Genomic DNA, 22,380 nt, shown 5'->3' on the forward strand with positions numbered 1-22,380 from the left:
AAGATATGACTTAAGTCCTCTTTGCCTTTTACACAAAAGCAGCACCAATTCCAGAATACATGTTAATTTCACATGTACTTTACCTTCAGGAATACCCACCCTTCAGTGTCAGTTTTACTGTTTGCTCTACTAAGTTGTAGATCTGGAATTCCTGCTTTGAGGGAGGGAGCAATAGGGTATTAGTGCAGACTGTACTTGACTGTATTTATTTCCCATTCTGAGCTTCAAGCTGAAATATCCCTAAACTGCTTAATATATTCCTTTTGAATCCTGCCTTCCTAAGTGGGTTTTGGTACATTTCTTCAGAGTGTCCTGTACCTAGAATATGTGATGTGTCTCCTACATGGATTCTTTGATGTGACTGGGCCATCTCCTGGCTGGAGATTATTGGTCACTGAGCTTTAATTCTGTGAGAAAAAAGTAAGGAGAAAGAAAAAGGCTTTCATGTATAAATATTCTCTTAAAATTCGAAGGTGTGCTGTTAACGCAGAATGACCTTACCTCTTACCTACCCTACATGTTTTCCTGCATCCTTTAAACTCCTCTTACCATGAGCCCAAACGTATGTTAGAGAGTGGCCTATCACGGACTGGGGTAGTAAAGAGTGTTTCTTAGAGAGGGTGAGAACTAAAAGAAGTACCATACCTGGACTGGATGAGAAGTAAGGACTTTAATGCAGTTCCTAACCAGGAATCTGTTAAAACTTCAATTTCTGCTCTCAGTCTCTGCAGTGCTTCCTTTCTCTGGGGACTGAGCAGGCCTTTCAGAATAAAAGCAGACACATTTATCATTTGACAACATATCCTTGCTGACACCGAGGAAGCAACTTCTAAATTCAATTTAGAAACACTGTGAGTCACTGAAATATTCTACCGAGCTAACAGATTTCTCTTCCTGGTAAAACCCTAGAGTAGCCTACTTAATTAAGAGGTCTTTTTGACTTTATCAGAATGTTTTGCTGGGGGGTGGGGGGCAACCACCACAACAAAATCAGCTGAAAGAAACACTGTGATTAAATTCTGCCACAAGCTCACTCTTTTATCACCACCCAATAACATAATTTGCAGACTGGTGGACCATCCTTTGAGGAGCACTGCTTTAGACGTGATATCAAGAATCAAAGGAGACAAAATGAAGGTTATAGTTGGGAGCGTCTGCAGCATTTCCAATCTCTCTAAAGAAACCAAAGCCCGGGGAGGAAAAGGAGGTTGCCTAAGATCACAAAGCAGGTCAGTGGCTTTGGTTTCAGAAGTCTTTGCACTGCCTTGCACTGCTCCCGTGGGACTGTGCTTTCACAGCCCTGAGATTCCAGGTTCAACAACCAACTCTATGAACATCATTTATTTGTACATACTTACTTGTGAAACAACTCCAGATAAGAAGAGACTAAAACAGTGATTAACATCAGACAATTAAACACAGAACAAAACAGAACTGATCTGATGGGAGCATGTTATCAGACACTTGAATTACAATATTCAAATAATCAATCTGGCCCTGTATTTTCTTATAGTGAAGGTAGAAAGAGAAATCCTATATTCTACTACAAATATTCCATAAAAATGGAAGGCATTTCTGTGAGAACTGTGCATAATATGTTTTCAGATTGATGGTTTCACAATGCAAGCCTAGAATTACAGGACTTTCAACATCTCTGATAAAACAACAAAACCAGTATGTGACCCACACATAAGTGTATATGTCACACTCTTAACTAATAATATGATGTGGCACTTTTGTTAATTCTTATTTTATAAAATACAGGTAGACAATAGTTTTAATATGTTTCCCAGGGTAGGCTCAGGGGATTCTCACAGAGCATCATATCACTTTCTTCAGAAAACCAGGTCCTGGCACTCACTGGGCAAAAAAAAGATCAGATACTTAGGTTGTATATGAAAACTAACAAAAAGAAAGGCTAATGTCTGCAGAGAGTAAAAGCAAAAAGATGGAGGTGTCAAAATAAAAAGTACTAACTCTGAATCATTATAAAAAAATAGGCCATAAGAAGGGGAATCTAAAAAAAGCAAATTAGATTCCCAAAGCCCAGATGCCTGTGATTTTTATCTGGTACTGGAGGGCTCTAAAAGAAATGAAACAAATTATCTTTGAAGTCCTATTTTTACTTTCTGCACCAAAATGTAAAGCAGCATGGTGTGGCAGGAGGACTCTCTTGATCCGGGGTAATATACCACTAGACTGTGCATGGAATCCCCGAAACTTCATGCGACATTTTGTGTATATGCAGATCTTTGAGGGTAATGGTTCACAGTTTAATTTTTTTTTCTTATAAGAGTACATCACTAAAGAAGGAACTGCATGAGGGTGCCTGGCTGCCTCAGTCATTAAGCATGCGACTCTTGATCTTGGGGTCGTGAGTTCAAGCCCCATATTGGGTGTAGAGCTTACTTAAAAAAAACAAAAATAAAAATAAAGAATAAAAAAATAGATAAATCTCTTACACTTAAAAAAAGGGGGGGTGGGTGGGAACTGCATGAATGTAAAGGGCACTGGACCAAGAGTTAGGAGATTGGATTCCAGCTGTGACTATGGGTAAGCTGCCCTCAGTACTCTCATAATAAACATTTCTCAATGCAAAATGCAAAATGAGAAATGTCTCTTCTAATTTGAACAACCTATGGTTAATTAATTAATTACAAATAATGGAATTTTAGGCATAGTGACAGCCGATATTTGAGGTATTTCTGGGCAGAAAGGATTTCCAAGGTCCAACACCTGGCCACTGCCAACTATAATTCTGGACCTAGTTTTCCATCCACTAGAAACGTAGTCACTAGTTCTACCTGACAGAGGGAGACACAGAATCCAGAGCTCCAAGCTGTCAGCAAAGAGCCCGACGTGGGACTCAAACTCCTGAACCGTGAGATCATGACCTGAGCCAAAGTTGGCTGTTTAACTGACTGAGCCACCCAGGAGCCCCTCTACCTGACTTGTTCTGATGGTTAGATAAATCAGTCAAAAAATATGGCAACCTATTAGTTAGTACTGACAATAGTTGTGAGTCCAGAATAAAACAAGTCATCAAACATAATCTCTGGAACACATTTCCTTTAAAAAGGTATTTGTCTAATAAACAGGAGAACTTTGCAAAGCAATGCTAAGAGAAGTGCGTGAGAAATGTCAAGCTTCCTCTTCAAAGGGTTTCAATCAAACCTTAATTTTTTTAATACAAAATTAAAATGTTATTGCAGCCCCAATTCCTAGGCAGTTGCTAGGGAGTTCTAAGGGATGCCTGGAAAAGAATGCAAGAAGTCAGAAGGAAACAGAGTATCAGACTGGTCGTATGCCACACTTACCACCCACATTGCTTTTATGCTTATCGTAGATTTCTCTCACTTTTCGGTAGCGGAAAGCCAGTTTTCTCATCCAGTCCACACCTCCTTGGACACCCACAGAGGAACCATGGCTGCCACCGCCTCCTGATCCACTGAAACCATCTGTTGAGAAACTGTAGTTGCTGCAGAGAGACAGGATGATGAAAATTAATACTGCTATTGTCTGAGGTTTTTGGCTGAATGCCACCTGGGATTCTCTGTCCTATTCCTGGCATCTGACATCAAGTCTAAAGGCTTTAAGAACCTTTTCCCTTAATCTCTGTGTGTCAGAATCTATCTTCCATTAGTCATCTCCCTCACCCCTATTACTGCTATCAAAGAAAGGAGGAGAGAGAGGGAACAAAAGGTAGGAACCATTCAAGCACCAACTTCCCCTAGAGGTGGTCATGGTTTAGAGTGTCTTTTCATGAATGACAGCATATCTTACAGTGAAAAAAACCCCACCAAAACCCCGGAATATAACATTTTTGTGTACACACACACAGACATACACACAAATGATGGCAACTATGGAAAGTGGAGAAACATGTGAAGAAATAATGGAAGGAAATAACCCCAAATACTAATAATTGCAAGATATAATGGAGATATTCTTCAGAGATGTTAGCTGGTTTATTAAATTCATGGGTCATAGTGGTGACTTTAAAATGTCCTCAGGGGCGCCTGGGTGGCTCAGTCGGTTAAGCGGCCGACTTCGGCTCAGGTCACGATCTCACGGTCCGTGGGTTCGAGCCCCGCATCGGGCTCTGTGCTGACAGCTCAGAGCCTGGAGCCTGTTTCAGATTCTGTGTCTCCCTCTCTCTGACCCTCCCCCGTTCATGCTCTGTCTCTCTCTGTCTCAAAAATAAATAGACGTTAAAAAAAAAAAAATTAAAAAAAAAAAAAAATAAAATGTCCTCCAATTCTTTAATACTGCTCTCTTCTAATTCTTTTCTCTATAGGTATGGACTGCATTTAAATATAAACAGGATGTGGTCGAAGCAAGGGTGTTAGACCTCAGAGACTAGGCTTCTCTTGCTCTCTCTTGGATCACTTGCTCTGAAAGACATCAGCTGTCACACGAGAACACTCAGACTGCCCTATGGAGAGGCGTACAGATAGTGAGGAAAAGGGGTCTCCCACTACCAGCCGCAGGTGAGAGGTCGCGAGCAGCTCCTCCAGTTCTAATCAAGCCTTCAGATGGTTGATTTTAGCTCCAGCCAATATCTTGATTTTAGTTTCAGACACCCTGATTCAAAAGTACCCAGCTAAGTCACTTTCAAGTTCCTGTCCTATAAAAACTATGAGATGATAATGTTTATAACTTTAGGTTACTAGTTTTGGGGTCATGTTACACAGCAACAGTTAAGTAATACAGTGAAACAGGCTGGGAGAGATGAACACTTCCTAAGTAGAGATTGACAAAATGACGGACAGAATTAGGGACAACATGGTTCAACTGAAAGTCAAAACTGAGTTCAATAGGTGTTAAGATTCTATATCTAAGGAAATAAAGTTGCCAAGACATTTCGGTAAGTACTGGTTAGCCATGTGTATAAAAGGAAAAAAAACCACCAGGGTTTAGGTGGATCACAACTGCTTCAGACCAGGCTCTTTCCTAAAAAGTCCAGTGAAATCTGGCAGGAACGGTATGCTCCATGGCTGTGCAAGCACAACACGCGTGACTGGATGCTGTTCTTGATGTGGAACCTTCACCTCGTTCTCAGCCCTACAGGATTAGGCCCTCAGGGAGAGGCATGCCCAGCTCTGCTCTATGTTTGAAAATTCATGGATGAAACAATTTTACAGGAGACACAGGAAAGAACTTTTTGCCTACTGAAAAGGGACAAACACCAAAACAAATGAACATGAAAAATGGGACGGTCTTTTTTTCTTAAGGTCTTCAAATATAAGCTAGATAAATTGTTGGATTATTCTTAGCCAAGACTGCTGGGCCAGGAGACAGCAGCCAAGAGAGATATGAGGAGGCCGAGCAGGCATTTTGCCACTGAGACCCGCTTGGTTTAGTGTTCCCTGATAGAACATTTTAAGATCGCCTCCCATAGGGTTAGTCCTGACACCAGCAGACCCCCACAATTAGGTTCCTTGGTAAAACTCTTGATGCTTATTTGTATCTAAAACTAACCAGTGTGGGGGCGCCTGGGTGGCGCAGTCGGTTAAGCGTCCGACTTCAGCCAGGTCACGATCTCGCGGTCCGTGAGTTCGAGCCCCGCGTCAGGCTCTGGGCTGATGGCTCTGAGCCTGGAGCCTGTTTCCGATTCTGTGTCTCCCTCTCTCTCTGCCCCTCCCCCGTTCATGCTCTGTCTCTCTCTGTCCCAAAAAAAAAAAAAAAAAAAAACCGTTGAAAAAAAAAAAAAAATAAAACTAACCAGTGTGGAAGCACACTCCTCCTGACTGAAAATCTAGCCAAAGAGAAATGAGTGCACCCTTTACTTTGAAATGCTTTTTCCTCATCCTGTCATTGCTCCCCATTCAAGGCCATACTCAAATTCTGCACTGAGAAGGCCGCTCCAATGTTGGCAACCAGCTGCTCCCCGCAGACGCCAGAATTACTTTCTTTTCTGTGCTCCATCACATTTTCTACTGTCACCTCTGCACACTGCCATCGTTAACTGTTTGTCTCTGTCTCCTCTACCAGACCGTGAGAACTTTTAGGGCCATGTCTTACTCATCTTTGTTTTCCTCTGAACCTAGACAGTGATTGTGTACAGGCATTCTGATGTTTAAGACATCACTGTTTCTATCACCTCAAGTCTTGGCCATTGTCATCAGAAGCCACATCTTCCACATGCACCTGGTCACACTCCTGTTAAAAGATAAAACCACACACTATTTCAGTCCAGGGAGTAGAAGCGCTATCACCACCATGACATATTGTAAAAAGACCACAAATTACGGCAGATGATGAAATACCTCATAGTCTCTCTTGTGTGTGGAGGATCACTCTCACCCCCCTGCTGTCCAACTTCTTTTAAGGCCTAATTCATATCCCACAGTCCACGAAATTTTCCTTAACCATCCCAACCTTCAGGTATGCTCTTATCTCAACAGTCATGGAGTTAACACAATAGCTCAGGGGAATAAACACAAGCTCCCTTACACTGTCAGGTAGGTCTATGTCCTATGCTAGACTACAGTGTAAGTTCTATTACACTGTAGCCCTCTGTTGGCACAACCCGTATCTTACACCTCCTTTGTACCCTTCTAGTCTGGTCCTATGTAGCATGTGCTCTTACATGGTATGTACCCAACAAATTTTTGCAGATGAAAGAGATACTGGTAGAGTATGGTATCAAAACAGAACGACTGAAACAGAAACTTGTACGTCCAAACATAGGAATTAGAAGTGGTCACCTAAGTTAATCTCCTCATGTTCTAAAAGTGAGGCGACATGAATGATCCAAGGTCACAGAACCAGTGATAGAAAGAAACTAAAAAGAGCCTCAGCCTTCTAATTTGAATCCAAGGTTCTTTCCACCACACCCGTGCTACTACTGACATAAAATGCCACCCCCTGCCTAACTCGGAGAGATTCACTCCTCTGACACCACCTAGGGCAATGTTGTGATGTCCACCTGCATCAGAATCCCCTGGGGAAGTTTTTAAAAAATGCATATTCTTGGGTCCACCCCAGACCTACTTGAATCAGAATTTCTGGGAGTGAAATCCTAGAATTTTCATTTTTAACAAGCTCCCCAGGTGATTCTTATGCCCCCTAAAGTTGAGAACCACTGACCTGGGGGGGCAGGAACACATTCAGGTCAAATTCTTCACAGAACTTTCAGTCCTGAGTGAGGACTATGTCTAGAAAATCATTACAAATACAATTTGGCAATAATTATTGGCACAAAGTAGGTTTTCAATAAATGTTTCCTGAATAAAAACTATGATGTCCTAACGTATCAACATGTGAAGTTGAGGAAGATTAAGCATTGTGGAGCTTAGACAAAAGTACTGGGGTTTAGAGCTCTGGTAATACAGTTTGTTGGAGAACTGTCCACTGAGTAGAACTAGATTGTATTTAAAAAGAAATAGGATTACTTTGTGTTTATAAAATGCTCTCTTATTTTTTATTTTTTTAGTTTCTTTTTAATTTTATTGAAGTAATCTCTACACCCCATATGGGGCTCAAAGTCACAACCCTGAGATCAAGAGTTTCATGCTCTTCTGACTGAGCCAGCCAGGTGCCCCACTATCTTATTTTTAATTAAAAATTTTCACTGTTTTTAAAAACTAGGTTATATAAATAGTACACTGTTTGAAACTCAAAAGAACATAAAGTGACAAGTCTGCTCCTTCCAACCTCTGTGTCCCAGCAACACATCTTCTTCCCCAGGTAGAACAGCTGTTATTAGTTTCTGGTGTAGGATCGCTGTTTAACTGAAGCCCAGAATGCGGAGATAACTTTCCTAACCTGGAACTCACTCTCTGGTCTTCTGACTTCCCAGTCTTGTGCTGTTTCTACCTACACCACGGTTACCTCAAAGGTGAACTTAAATGTCAAAGCCAAAAATATTCACCAAGAAGCTCTCAGTGTTACTGGTTTTCCTTGCATCTAACTATAAAATGATTCTGGACATCAAGGTTAATGTACACATGGATAATAAGCATGTATAAATTATAATGAGTTAGTAGAGCAGCCATTCACAGATCTGACAAATCAAGAGATTTTATTTTAAGAAGGTAAAACCAAAAAATAGTCAAAATATAATTAAGAGTACAAAGAATCAAACCCACCTTGTATATATTATTTAAGATAGGTGAATAAGTAGGAACGTTGGTTTACATTTCACTGTTTTTGCCTGATGGGCTGACATTTCCCCTAGATCTAGATCACTTCCAAACAGGCTAACAAAAATCAAATTTTTGAGCCAATAAAATTGAGGGCCAGTACCAAGACTGGTGACATAGCCAAGGCACTGTTCTTATAAGACTATGTATGCCTAAGTGGCCAGCTGACCTCTCCACAACCACCCTGTCTCACCACATTTCCTCTAAAAACAGTAAGCTTGGCTCAATAAATAGCTATGGAACAAACAAAATGTTTTACTGAAGTACAGAAACAATTTAAAACGCTTACCTCTAAGTCATTGAAAAATAGATGTGTATCAGCCACTTCAAAAATCATTTCCTCCATTGTTAAACCTGAGCCAATCACTACTGTTGGGTCCTGGAAGGCAGTAAGTGAAAAATTTGTTTGACTTGGTACTAACAGCACTGGTTCCAATCTTTAAATATTTCAGAGTTATTCTGGGTCAAGGCCAAAACAACACAGGCCCACTAGCTATTACTGATGCAATTCCATTCACAGTTACAAGAATCTGGGATTGTGGAAAGTTAAAAATTTCAGGACTTCGTTTTTAGAAAACTAAACCCACTTAAAAAAAACAACAACAATCTGTGTAGAAATTTCCTATTTTGTGAGAAATGCTATCTATTGCTAAAATATTACTATTGCAACACCCATTATCTCTCTTCTGCCTCCCCACCACACACATGCCTATACAGTATAATACTAGAAGTCAGTTTTCTGACAATCTCAATAGCCAGGAAATAAGAAAGCCTGAGAAGCCAAAATATTTGTAGGAAAACCAATATATTTAGCTTTAAAGTGAACCATCAAGAACTGGAAGGTATTATGCTAAGTGAACTAAATCCATCAGAGAAAGACAGATATCACGTTTTCACTCATATGTGGACCTTGAGAAACTTAACAGAAGACCACGGGGGAAGGGAAGGAGAAAAAAATAGTTACAAACAGACAGGGAGGGAGGCAAACCATAAGAGACTCTTAAATACAGAGAACAAATTGAGGGTTGATGGAGTGGGGGGGAGTGGGGGAGAGGGGAAAATGGGTGATGGGCATTGAGGAGGGCACTTGTTGGGATGAGCACTGGGTCTTGTATGTAAACGATGAACCATGGGAATCTACCCCAAAAACCAAGAGCACACTTTACACACTGTATGTTAGCCAATCTGACAACAAATTCTATTAAAAAAAAAAAAAAATTAAAGTGAACCATCAGGTTTTCACTTAGAGGCTATAAGTGAAAGGCTTTCACTTAGAGGCTCTTATTTTACATATTTTTATAACCACAGTGTATGAGTTCATATTAGCTAACTAGCCTAGATAATAAAAGCCTGTGGAAGGTACTTCTAACAGAAACATTAATGACAATAAGATAAATGGGAACAGTAAGAGAGCAAAGGAAGCAAATATTTTCGTAAAATTTATTCATAGAAACTGAAAAACAGAAGCCTGGAGATAATTCAGTGTAGAAATACACAGTTTATCCCTCTATTAAAACTGATGTTTAAAAACAAAACAAAACAAAAAACTGATGTTTATACTGATGACTAAATAAGTTAACTTCTGCTTGATATATTTAGTTTAAGAAGGCATGTAATCTATTTTAGAAAAATATTTTATACTTTTATATATTTTAAATTTACATATCTGGCTTACACGCAGCTAAATAAAATGCTTAGTTTGGGCTGTTAAAAGTGATGTAAAGGTTAAAAGATCAGTCTTTAGAATATATAATCCTGAGACTCCACTCTGTTTTGAGCTTCATTCCCGTAACTTAGTCTTTATAAAATAGTACTCTTGAACAACGTCAGCTTTCAGCACTGGTTCTAGGTCTAGTCCCCAGCTTTATCAACTCTGCCTGACCACGTAGCCTGCCTGGTACAAGCCATCAGGAAAAGTTTTACATGGAAAGTGAAAGGTGAACAGGGTAAGTTGGGGGTGGCAGAGAAAGGTGACCTTGGTTATCTGCCCATATAGTGAGGGGAAGGGCAATTACAACAAATGAAGAAAGACTTAAATTACCTTTCCATACTTCTGGGCATAGGATCCAGTAAGAAGAGAGTGAAATATGATGATGGTTTCATCCAAGTCCCACAGAAATACCCGCTGAGGAAGGAAAACATAAAAAATAATGAGTGAGCATCTTTTCTAGTCACAATGGAATGAGACAAGAAATCACTAACAAAAAGCTAAAAAAAATTCACAAATATGTGAAAATTAAACAACACAATCTTAAACAACCAATGGATCAAAGAAAAATTTCCCAGTGAAATTATGCTGAGATGAATGAAAATTAAAACACAACATACCAAAATTTATAAGCTGCCGTGAAAGCAGTGTGGAGAGGGGAATTCACAGCTGTAAATGCATGCCTTAAAAAAGAAGTAAGATCTCATTCAATAACATAACTGTACAAATTAAGAGCCAGCAGAAGGAAGGAAATACTAAAGGTTAGAATGGAGATAAATAAATCAGAAAGCAGAATAATAACAGAGAAAAACCAATAAAACCAAAAGTCCTTTCTTTGAAAAGATCTACAAAATTGACAACTTTTAGTTAGATTAACGAAGAAAAAAAAAGAAGACTCAAATTAGTAAAATCAGAAATGAAAGTAGGGATGTTATTGTCAACTTTACAGAAATAAAAAGAAATATGAGAATATGATGAACAGTTGTACACCAACAAATAACCTAGATAGAAATGGACAACTTACTAGAAATACACAAAATGCCAAAACTGACTCAAGAAGAAATGGAAAATCTGAATAGACCCTTAACTTACTGGTAAGGAGGTTGAAATCAGTAATCAAAAAGATACCAAGAAAGAAAAGCCCAAGACCAGATAGTTTCACTGGTAAAGTCTACCAAATATTTAAAGAATATTTAACACCAATCCTTCTTTAACTCTTCCAAAAAGTCAAAGAGGAAGGAACACTTCCTAAATCAGTCTATGAAGCCAGCATTACCCTGATACTGAAGTCAGATAAAGATACTGTAAGAAAACTGCAGACCAATATTTCTTACGAACATTGATGCAAAAATTCTCCACAAAATACTAACAAACAAAATTCAGCAGCATACCGAAAGCATTATACATCATGACCATGTGGGATTTGTTCTTAGAATGCATGGATGGATCAACATAAAAAAATTAATTAATGTAATATGCTACCTTAAGAAAACAGAGGAAAAAGAACTCCAATGGTCATCTCAACTGATGCAGGAAAAGCATCTGACAAAATTCAACACTTCCATGATAAAAAAAACATCAAATAAACTAGGAATAGAAGTGAATTTCTTCACATAATAAAGACTGTATATGAAAAACACAGAACTAATATCTTATTCAATGGTTGAAGACTGGAAGCATTACCCCTGAGATCAGGAATAGGACAAGTATGCCTGTTTTCACCACTTCTATTCAACATAGTACTAGAAATCCTAGCCAGAATAATTTGGCAAGAAATGGGGAAAAAAGGAACCCAAATTGGAAAGGAAAAAGTAAAATGATCTCTGTTCACAAATGACACAATCTTATAGGCAGAAAACCCTAAAGAACCCATAAAAAATTGAAAGAGCTAAAAAATGAACTCAGCAATGAGGTGTACTTCTATATACATGCAATGAATAATTCTCAAAGAAATTTAAAAAACAATTCCATTTACAATAGCATCAAAACTAATAAAATCCTTAAGAATAAATTTAACTGAGGAGGTGAAAGACTTGTACACTGAAAATTATAAAACACTGCTAAAGGAAATTAGACTTAAATAAATGGAAAGACAACTCATGTTCATGGATGAAAGACTTAACAATGTTAAAATAACATTCCTACCCAAAGTGATTTACAAATTCAACACAATCCCTATCAAAATCCCAACAGTGCTTTTTACAATTTCTTTTCATGTTTGAGAGTGTGTGCGTGTGTGTGCATGTGCACCCATGTGCACGAGAGCAAGAAAAGGGCAGAGAAAGAGGGAGACGCAGAATCCTAAGCCCTAAGCAGGGCTCAAGCCCATGAACCACAAGATCATGACCTGAGCCAAATTCAAGAGTGAGACACTCTTTTTAAAGAAATAGAAAAACTCATCCAAAAATTCATATGGAATCACAAGGTACCCTAAATAGCCAAAATAATCTTGAAAAAGAACAAAGTTGGAAGATTCACACTTCCTGATTTCAAAACTTATTAGAAAGCTACAGTAACCAATACAATGTGGTATTTGCATAAGGATAGACACATAGATCATTCAAAAAGACAAGATAGCTTAGAAATAAAGCCTTATATATATGGTCAATTTTTGACAAGGATACTAAAACCATTCAACGGGGACAGGAAAGTATTTCCAACAACAGGTGCTAGGAAAATTGGCTATTCATATGCAAAAGAATGAAATTAGACCCTTACTTTACACCATACACAAAAATTAATTCAATATGAAGAAAAACTTAACTCAGTATGAATTAAAGACCTAAATTTATGAAACTTACAAACTAAAAGAAATTCTTACAAGAAAACATAGGTAAATACCTTCATAACCTTGCATTTTTAACATTAAAAGCACAAACAAACAAAAATATATAGGACTTAGCGGCACCTGGGTGGCTCAGTCAGTTGAGTCTGACCTCAGCTCAGGTCATGATCTCACGGTTCATGTGTTCGAGCCCTACCGGGCTGTGTGCTGACAGCTCAGAGCCTGGAGCCTGCTTCAGATTCTGTGTCTTTCTCTCTCTGCCCCTCCCCTGCTCGCACTCTCTCTCTCTCTCTCTCTCTCTCTCTCAAAAATAAACATTAAAAAACATTAAAAAAAAATAGGACTTCATCAAAATGTAAAACTTTTATGCATCAAAGAATACTATCAGATAGAGAGTAAAAAGAACCCACAGAATAGAAGAAAATATTTTGCAGATCATATATTTGATAAGTGATTAGTATCTAGAACATATAAAGAATTCTTAAAAGTCAACAACAAAATACCAAACACCCTAAATCAAAAACTGGGCAAAGGATTTGAACAGTTATTTCTCCAAAGAAAATAATACAAATAGCCAATAAATATAGATGTTCAACATTATTAGTCGTTAAGGAAATGTAAAAAAAAAAACAACAAACCACAATGAGTTACTACTTCATATCCATTAGGATCACTATTATTTAAAAAAAAATTTTTTTTAATGTTTATTTATTTTTGAGACAATGCGAGAGACAGAGTGCAAGCAGTGGAGGGGCAGACAGAGGGAGACACAGAATCTGAAGGAGGCTCCGGGCTCTGAGCTGTCAGCACAGAGCCCAACGCGGGGCTTGAACTCACGAACCATGAGATTCAGGCGCCCCAGGATCGCTATTATTAACCAAAAAAAAAAAAAAAAAAAGGAAATAACAGGTGTTGGTGAGGATATGGAAAAATAACTGAAAAGAAAGACTTAAGAGATATCTGGATGGCAATCTTCATAGCAGCATTATTCACAATAACTCGAAGATGAAAAACTACTAGTGTCCATCAACAAATGAATGGGTAAACAAAATATGGTATATACATACAATGGAATATTATTCAGCCATAAAAGGAAATCAAGTGCTTTTTTTCTGTTTTAAGATTTTTTTTAACTTTATTTTTGAGAGAGAGAGAGAGCGAGCAGGGGAGGGGCAGAGAGAGGAGGGGAGAGAGAATTCCAAGGAGACTCCACACTGTCAGCACAGAGCCCGATGAGGGGCTTGAACTCATGAACCCTGAGGTCATGACCTGAGCTGAAACCAAGAGTCGGACACTTAACTGACTGAGCCACCCAGGCACTCCCAAAATGAAGTTCCAATACATGCTATAACATAGATGAACCTTGAAAACATTATGCTAAGTAAAGTAAGCCTGACACAAAAGGGTAGATACTGCTATCATTCCATTTATATGAGATATCTAGAATATGCAAATTCATAGAAACGGAAAGTAAAACAGAAGTTACTAGGGACTAGTTAGTGGGAGGAGAGAATGATTAATGTGTGCAGAGTTTTTGATTGGAATTATGAAAAAGTTCTGAAAATAGATAGTGGTAACAAACATTGTGAATATACTTAATGTCACTGAGTTGTACACTTAAAAGTGGTTAAAATGTAACTTTTATGTTATGTACATTTTTACCACAGTTAAAAAAACTAAGTGAGTTCTCAGTTTTCCCCAATAAGTGTATAGGACTTTAGATTTTCTTTCTTACTTTTCTTTTTAGGAACAAAGGGAAAGAGAGTCCCCAAACATAGCCTCAATTTAGTTATGTCTTAACACCTATCAATGATCTCATTTTTTTTTAATGTTTATTTTGAGAGAGAGAGAGTGAGTGCACAAGTGGGGGTGGGGTGACAGAGGGGAAAGAGAGAACCCCAAGCAGGTTCTGAGCTGTCAGCACGGAGCCCGACGTGGGGCTTGATGTCATGGACCTCGAGATCATGACCTGAGCCAAAATCAAAAGTTGGATGCTTAACCAACTGAGTCACCCGGGCACCCCAATAATCTTTTTTTTTTAAGATTTTTTTTTTAAAGTAATCTCTACACCCAATGTGGGGCTTGAACTCACAACCCTGAGATCAAGAGTCCAATGCTCTTCCTACTGAGCCAGTCAGGCACCCCAATGAACTCATTTTTAAATACAGCAACCCCTGCCCCATTAAATGATCATATTACAGAAAAATCGAAAATGAAAACAGAAGAACATAAAAAATCCACTATTATTAGTGTTTTGTATGATTTTCTAATCTTTTAAATAATGAAGCCAAATGTATGCCCATAATAAATTCTTATTATGTGTACTTAACCACAAAATACATGAGTGCCAGTCTCATTAATAAGTTAGGAGATCTGGTCGCATGTCTCACAGAGGCTTGGCCTAAAGCACTCTCACCCTTTCATTTTACTTTCAGATTTTTAAATGGAGAACAGTATGAGACTATTTGTGGCACCCTCTGCTTTCTGAATATGATGGAACTGTTCCTTCTATTCTCTGGAACATAGAGAAGAGTTTGTTCTTTCTCTTAAAAAGTTACCCAGCTACCTAAATTCTAAAAAGCTTTTTTGACACTTTGGTGAAATGCATCTGAAAGTAATACAGTGAGTTATGGGCACAAAGAAATGTTTTTACATTTCTCTTTTCACTTGGCCAATTTCGTTTCTTTTGCCCGGGAATCAAGGGCCATCCAACAAAGAACTACAGTACCTCCATGAGTTTCAGATATGTATGTTTGATAAACTTAAAAAATGAGAAAAAAGTAGGTAACTCAAATGAATTTCTTCCCATACTTCCAATTCACTGTCCTGGGAAGAGCTGGCATCAGCTTTCCTTTTGCCCCGGTTCTTGCCAGTCATGTTTTTTCTGGACTGATCATCAGCGTCTTTATTTGGTGTAGTCTGGGACAAAGCCGGGCTTGTCGAAGGGTCTCCTGGAAAGGAAATCCGAGACATATGGCCAGTAGTCACAGGCTATAAGAACCAGAACAGGAAGATAGATAGTCAGCATGTTTTCTGTCCTTAAGAATCATATTGCAGGGATAAAAGGTTGGAGAACCAAACTTTACCTAAGCGATTTAGGAATGTAGACCTAAATCAACATGGAACATCAACAGCTTCTAACATCACAGAGGGAGTTATAATTAGTATACCTGTCTCTCAATGGAAGAACACAGTTATAAAGCTGTTTTGCCAAAAAAATTGAACCTGTTTCTCAAGTTTTTTAAATCAGAGTTTCTCAAGTTGGCACAACTGACATTTTGGGCCAGATAATTTTTGTTGAGTAGATGTCCTGTGCCTTGTAGGATGCGTGGTTAAGCAGTACCCTTGGCCTCTATCCACGAGATGCCAGTAGCACTCCCCACCCACAAGACAACCAAAAATGTTTCCACACATTGCCAAATGTCTTAGGTGAATGGGGGAGGGGAGCGTGGCACAAAAAAATCCCCTTTAGTTGAAAACCAGGACTCCAGATCTGTTTACCAATTTAAAATAAAATACAGAAGGCAGCAGGACATGTTGAACTACCTTACACAGATATAATCAGTAAAATTTAGACTGGGAAATGGCATGAGATAAACAGTCCAGTTTCTTCACAAATACAGTATATTGGGGAACAAAAAAAGGGGAATTTATAAGTTAAAAGAGACATAAAATATACATCCACCAATCCCAATGTATGGGACTTACTTTGATCCTAATTTAAATAAACCGTAAAGGAAAAATAAAACTAACATTTATGAAAACACTAGAAATAATACCTTTTAGGATTTTATGATACTCAAGAATTACTATTGAATTATTTTAGATGGGTAATTATCATTGTGGTTATGCTAACAAATATTTATTTATCTTTTAGACATATGATGCCCGGAATTTGGGGAGAGAATTGGATGTAGCTGAAATATGAGTTGTTAATGTTGAAGATGGATGATGGATACATAAAGGATTCATTATACTATTCTGACAACTTCTAGGGTTTGAAATTCTCCATTATTAAAAAGTTAAAATCATTATGAAGAACAAAGATATTTAGAGATATGAATTCAAAACTAAGGCATCAACACATGTAATTATTTCAGTCATTAAGTCTGAAGCAGTGACCATCTGTACGTCTATTTAGTTAGAAGACTGGTGAATGCAAGGTGCACAGAAAACTGCCTTAGCTGATAGACAGCCCTGTTTTTCAAAATGCATCAGTGTTAACAAAACAATAAACAGTCCTTCCTCCTGTTATGTGATGTGACAGCCAACCACCAAATTTTCCTGAAAGATAGAGACAAATAAGAAGCATATACATATGTTTACTTATGTGCTTAGTATAAAGCCTTTATGTCAGGGTTTTTTGTTTTAACCTGGACATCATAATTCATTGATACATTTCAAACCTAAATGTAAAGGTTTAAATTTGTAGGTTAAATTTTATGTATTTCTCTGAGGGGGAAAAGACCATAGCTTTCTTTAGAATCTTGGAGATCTATGACACAGAAAAAGTTAAGAACTACTGCTCTGAGGCCTCGGCAGGTGTCCAAAATATGCATAGAGTAAAACTGGAGTCCTCCACCTTTTACAAAATGTGCCAAGATTCTAAAGTTCCTGGTCACAAGCATATTAAAGCTAAAGGGTGGAGTGGGAGTCACAAATAGTCTTTTCATTCTTGGTACTTTTCTATTCATAGCATCAGGTATTACATCAGCCTGCCAATGACTCATCACATGGTCGGGTTCCAATGTTTAAATACTCCTCACCGGAGAGGGAAAGCCAAAAGCACAGTAACAGTGACTTAGACCACAACAAAATGAACTTCACTATCATCTCCTGAATGAAGTGCCCTTAAGCCAAAGTTTTTAGAGTGATGGCGCTTACCAGAAGGAAGTCTCTGTGCTGTAGGTGCGGGTACCATGACACTAGGCTTCTCGGTCTGGTATGTGGCTGCCGCTATTGTGGTACTCTCAGCATCACTGTTAGTCTGGCCTGTGACTCCAAAGCTGGAGCTGGGGTAGCACGTCTGGTACTGACTCTGACCAAGGATAGTATAGGTAGGATAGTCCTGTAGACCAAAGGGAGTAAGGGAGGAAAACAAGACTCTTAAAGCAAAAGTTGATTTCAACACAAGAGACTTTCATGATCCTCTTCTTCATAATCATTTTCCTAAAACAATTAATTTGACATCTCATTTACCCATCTATAGCTTCCATCTAAATCACTGATTTCCAAAATGCATTCTGTGGAAACCTAAGAGTCAAGAGGAGATACTTCAGGGGCTGTCTTTGGAATGACCGGAAGGATGAAAGTGAAGGGTCCCATGAACTCTACACACAATGTCTTTTTTTCTACTTCAACAGCTTTCTTTCTTTCTTTTTTTTTTTTTTCTATTTTAGGTACCGAATTTCTGTGTAAATTTTTTCACAGACTTTGGAAGATTCTACTCTTTAGGAAGTTTATAAACAACTCCGCTATATGCTAGTGCTTTCTAAGAACGGATGAGCTTAAACAAAAAAGTACATTATCCTACATAACTCTCATTAAGGTTTCCTAGTTTAAAATTGAGTATCTCTCTTTCTTTTTAAAATAATCAAGTTTTCTTTAAATATGAAGTTTCTTTAAAATATTTGGAGGGAATTTTTTATTGTTTCATGAGCACATACATGTCAAAATTTATCAAACTATAAATTTAAATCCATGCAGATTATTATATATCAATTATACCTTAATAAAACTGTACAAAAAAATGCATATGATGTTTAGCTCAAATATATACCTTAAAAAATTTCCACTGATACTGATGTTAGTAATAAGTAGGAAGAAGCTAATCAACCAGACCAATTATAAGTAGTACTGAGCATCTATCATAAACCAAATACAACTCAGTATGTGTGTCCATGTATGAGCGGGAGAATGCAACATTCAAGAAAAGAGTAAGTTGGGGGCACCTGGGTGGCTCAGTCAGTTAAGCATCTGACTCCTGATTTCAGCTCAGGTCATGATCTCACAATTTGTGAGATTGAGCCCCACGTCAGGCTCTGTGCTGACAACGTGCACTGGCTTGGGATTCTCTCTCTGCTCCTCCCCCACAATGTGCACTCTCTCTCTCAAAATAAATAAATAAATATGCTTAAAAAAAAAAAAAAAGGAAAAAGTAAGTTGTACTGGCTGAACTCAAGGGAGTTAAAAATCTAGCAGGAGAAGACAAAAAAAATTCCAACAAATTGGCAATAAATTATATGTCAAAGGAGTGAAGTACAGAGGAAGACAACTATCACTGCAGACTGGTAGTCAGAGAGCCTTTTTGAAATAAACAGATGGAGGGAATAAGAGGATGAATAAGCCCTGAAAAGGTTTTAAGGGACCAGAGTTGCTGAGTCTGGTTGAAACAAAGGTCTGAATGAATTATGCAAGGCCACGAATGTGACTTGGATTCTTTGGGCGATGGTGTATAGTTTGTGTGGGGGCAGGAGATAGGGACTATCAAACTCAAACCAACAAATAAAAATACAAAAAGATTCTGGGGCGGGGGTTGCCTGGGTGGCTCAGTCAGTTAAGCATCTGACTTCTGCCCAGCTCGTGATCTTGTGGTTCACAAGTTCGAGCCCCACATCCAGCTCTGTGCTGACAGCTCAGAGCCTGGAGCCTGCTTCAGATTCTGTGTCTCTCCCTCTCTCTGCCCTTCCCCTGCTCATGCTGTCTCTTTCAAAAATAAATAAACATTAAAAATTTTTTTTAATAAAAAAAAAAAAGATTCTGGGCAGGTGACTGATGGGATAAAAGTGGACTTTTGAGAAAATTAATCAGATTGTGTTTTAAAATCTTTTTTTTTTTTAATTTTTTTAGTAACATGGGGGCTCGAACTCATGATCCTGAGAACAAGAGTTGCACGCTCCACCAACTGAGCCAGCCAATTAGTATTTTAGAAAATGGATAGGTAAAGGGAAAAACTGGAGATTAGATGAAAAATTAACTATGGTAATTCAGGATTAAAGGGAAAAAACTAAAACGAAACGGTTGGATTGGGAATTGGTGAGGGAAAAAAAACTGAAAACTGGTCTGGTTTGAGGCCTAGGTTTATTTAAAAATGGTCTCATTGGTAACTGAGAAGTCATAGGGAAAAGTGGTTTTACTTTTTTAGAGGACAAGGAGACAAAAAACGGTAGAACGAAAGTCTAGTTTTTGCTATGATGAACTTAGGGAAATAGCAGGACATTAAAGAAAAATATGTCCATCAATCAGCAGGAAGCTTGTAGATATCATGAGGTCAGCACTAGAATGTTCATTTCAGAAATAGTAAATGGACATTGTGAATGTGGTAAAACATTTCTGGGGATGGAATAATAAGCATGTGGAAAACTACAAAGACTGTCTACAGTCTATGTAGAGAAAACAAGATCAAAAAGAAAACCTATGAAAGGAAGAGAGATAAATGGTACACTGATGTATAGCAGAAACTCAGTAATTTGTGAACTATAAGAATGAACAAATGTAGGAACAGTCAAATGTAGAAAGATGAACCAGAAGAGTCATGTTAATTACAGCCAGAAAAAGAGATTCATGGAGAAAAGATTCATTGCTACAGAGAAAACAAATAAAAACGTAACAAAAACAAAAAACCCTAAAACACTGAAAATACTGCCAGTGATCTAAACATAAAGAGTTAATAGAACAGTGACTGAGACCAGACCATAAGGAATTCACAAAGGAATGAATGGCTAAATAAAAATGTAGAAGGAACATGCATTTCATAAATATTTATTATGTGTCTTTAATGTGAGTACCAGGCATTTTTCTGAACTTTGGGTATGTATGAGTGAACAAAACTGAAAAATAAATCCCTATCCCTATGAAGCTTCCATTCTAGTAGGAATTGGGTAGGAGGCAGACACATGTAGTAGGTAAAGGAGTAGATAGAACCATATCATTCAGAGGCTTAGCACAGTAATGAGAGAAATGGATGGCAGTCTGAGAAACCATCCAGTGTCCTAGTTCTGGTTGTTTCTTAGGTTGGCAAATTGACCATGGAGAGAAGAGCAAGCTTGAAGAACCATATCAAACAGGATGATTAGCACAGTACCTGGTTTGAGATGCTGGAAACTGCTGCTGTTGGAATATTAGCCATTGTAGATGAAGTGGATATCAGGCTGGCATTTGTGCTTGAAGCTATAGGATTGAGAATGTTAAAAGATATTAAAGATACCATGTAAAAGGCTAGAAGAAATGGAAAGTATATTGTGTTTTAAGATCTATAAGGAGATAAAGAACATTGGCAAAGAAACAAATACTAATTTTACTCTTTTGGATGCCACACCTTACTCTAGTCTTGACTAGAAATAAAACAACTCAAACATTTTTCTGTTTCAGCTTGAGTCTTTAATTCTTCCTATTAAAGTCCTAGAAGGATTCACATATAATGTGCTGGTTCATACTAATGATATCAATAGAATCAGAAGCTAAACCAAATCATTCCAGTCTATTTCCTGAAATAGCCATTGAAAAATGACTCACTGGCAATGTGACTTACTGACAGCCAACAGAAACAAGAGCTCTGGTAAATCCACAGGTAAGTCCTATACTGTGATATTTCTTATCACTTGCCCCAAATTATGCCTTTCCTAATGCAACATAATTATTTTGAGAAATAGAGCTGATCCCCCAAATTCTAACATGCCTGGAGTTGCTTCTTGGGCTCTACTCAAATAATGGATTACTAATGTGGATCAACAAACACAACGATTTGGCATTTAATGATTTTACCAATGAGCCTGGAAAAACTTGGAAAATATTGCATATTATTCTCTCCAGGTAAAAATGTACCCTGTAAGCTATTTAGGCTGCCTGTCTTGGGACAGGAATCTGAGTTAGGTTTTTCATACTCTTCTATCACAGATCCCACCAGGGTTTTAATCAAATCTTCAGTGATTAGTATTTGTTACAGTGACTTTTTTCAGGGGGACAGTGAAAATGAGACTGTGAGGTACTGGTCTTGAACTCCTCTCCCTCACTTACCATAAGCACTCTTAGACACGGTTCCCCTGCAGCCACACACACCATAAAGGGTTTACCATCAGGTAGACCTGACTATCTGACTCCCCATCCCATTAGCAACAAAATCCTTTAGAGGTAAAGTTAACAGGAAAACCTCCATAAGGAACAGGGCAGGTGAACAAATGAAGCAGAAACTTGAGAGTATTCATCAAAATCAGAGGGAATTCTTATTCCTTTCCCTAAGGGTACTCTGCTGAGAAGAAAACCTAGAAGAGATTAGAAGAGAAAGTCTAAGGAACAACTACTGCTACAACTCAGCTTTCAGATAAAGACCTGGGACCAAGAAGAGTTAAGATAATTTGTCTACTGTCATGGGAACTAGTGGTAGTCATGATGGCAACTGTGATCTCCCAACTGGATGAGCTAGGGATCAAATTTCCTGATTATCCAGGGAGATTTTCTTTTCTACACTACATCTTCCCCCAGGGGAACTAAAGGACTCTTAAGAGTTTACCTTCTTAAACCCAATAAGTAAATGATTTTATAACCTCATAGATGGTGTTTTCCTCTCAACAATATTCACTTTCTTCTCTACCATGGTCTGACCCATTTTTCCCCACTAAGGGCAAGTATAAGGAATTACTGTCCAATACACAGGCTAGATGACTCTGTAAGTAGATTTTAATCACTCCTGTGGGTAGAGAATTTTGAGTGGATCTGAGGTTCTATTACCAGTATGTTATGCT

At 38.1% G+C, this 22,380-nt stretch overlaps 1 protein-coding gene across 2 annotated transcripts in view; it reads right to left on the reverse strand.

Annotated features, from left to right (window-relative positions):
* EYA3 (EYA transcriptional coactivator and phosphatase 3) overlaps positions 1-22,380 on the reverse strand; it is a 97,244-nt gene that overhangs the window by 15,739 nt on the left and 59,125 nt on the right. For both annotated transcript variants that reach the window (XM_042954211.1, XM_042954212.1), the window contains 8 exons: positions 20,724-20,809; positions 17,525-17,708; positions 15,452-15,591; positions 10,189-10,272; positions 8,437-8,526; positions 6,104-6,162; positions 3,318-3,478; positions 646-760 (listed from right to left, as the gene is read on the reverse strand). In XM_042954211.1, the coding sequence (XP_042810145.1) occupies positions 646-760; positions 3,318-3,478; positions 6,104-6,162; positions 8,437-8,526; positions 10,189-10,272; positions 15,452-15,591; positions 17,525-17,708; positions 20,724-20,809 (919 nt within the window). The remainder of the gene's footprint in view (positions 1-645; positions 761-3,317; positions 3,479-6,103; positions 6,163-8,436; positions 8,527-10,188; positions 10,273-15,451; positions 15,592-17,524; positions 17,709-20,723; positions 20,810-22,380) is intronic.

Source organism: Panthera leo, chromosome C1 (genome assembly GCF_018350215.1).
Source record: "Panthera leo isolate Ple1 chromosome C1, P.leo_Ple1_pat1.1, whole genome shotgun sequence".
Taxonomy (NCBI): Eukaryota; Metazoa; Chordata; class Mammalia; order Carnivora; family Felidae; genus Panthera; species Panthera leo.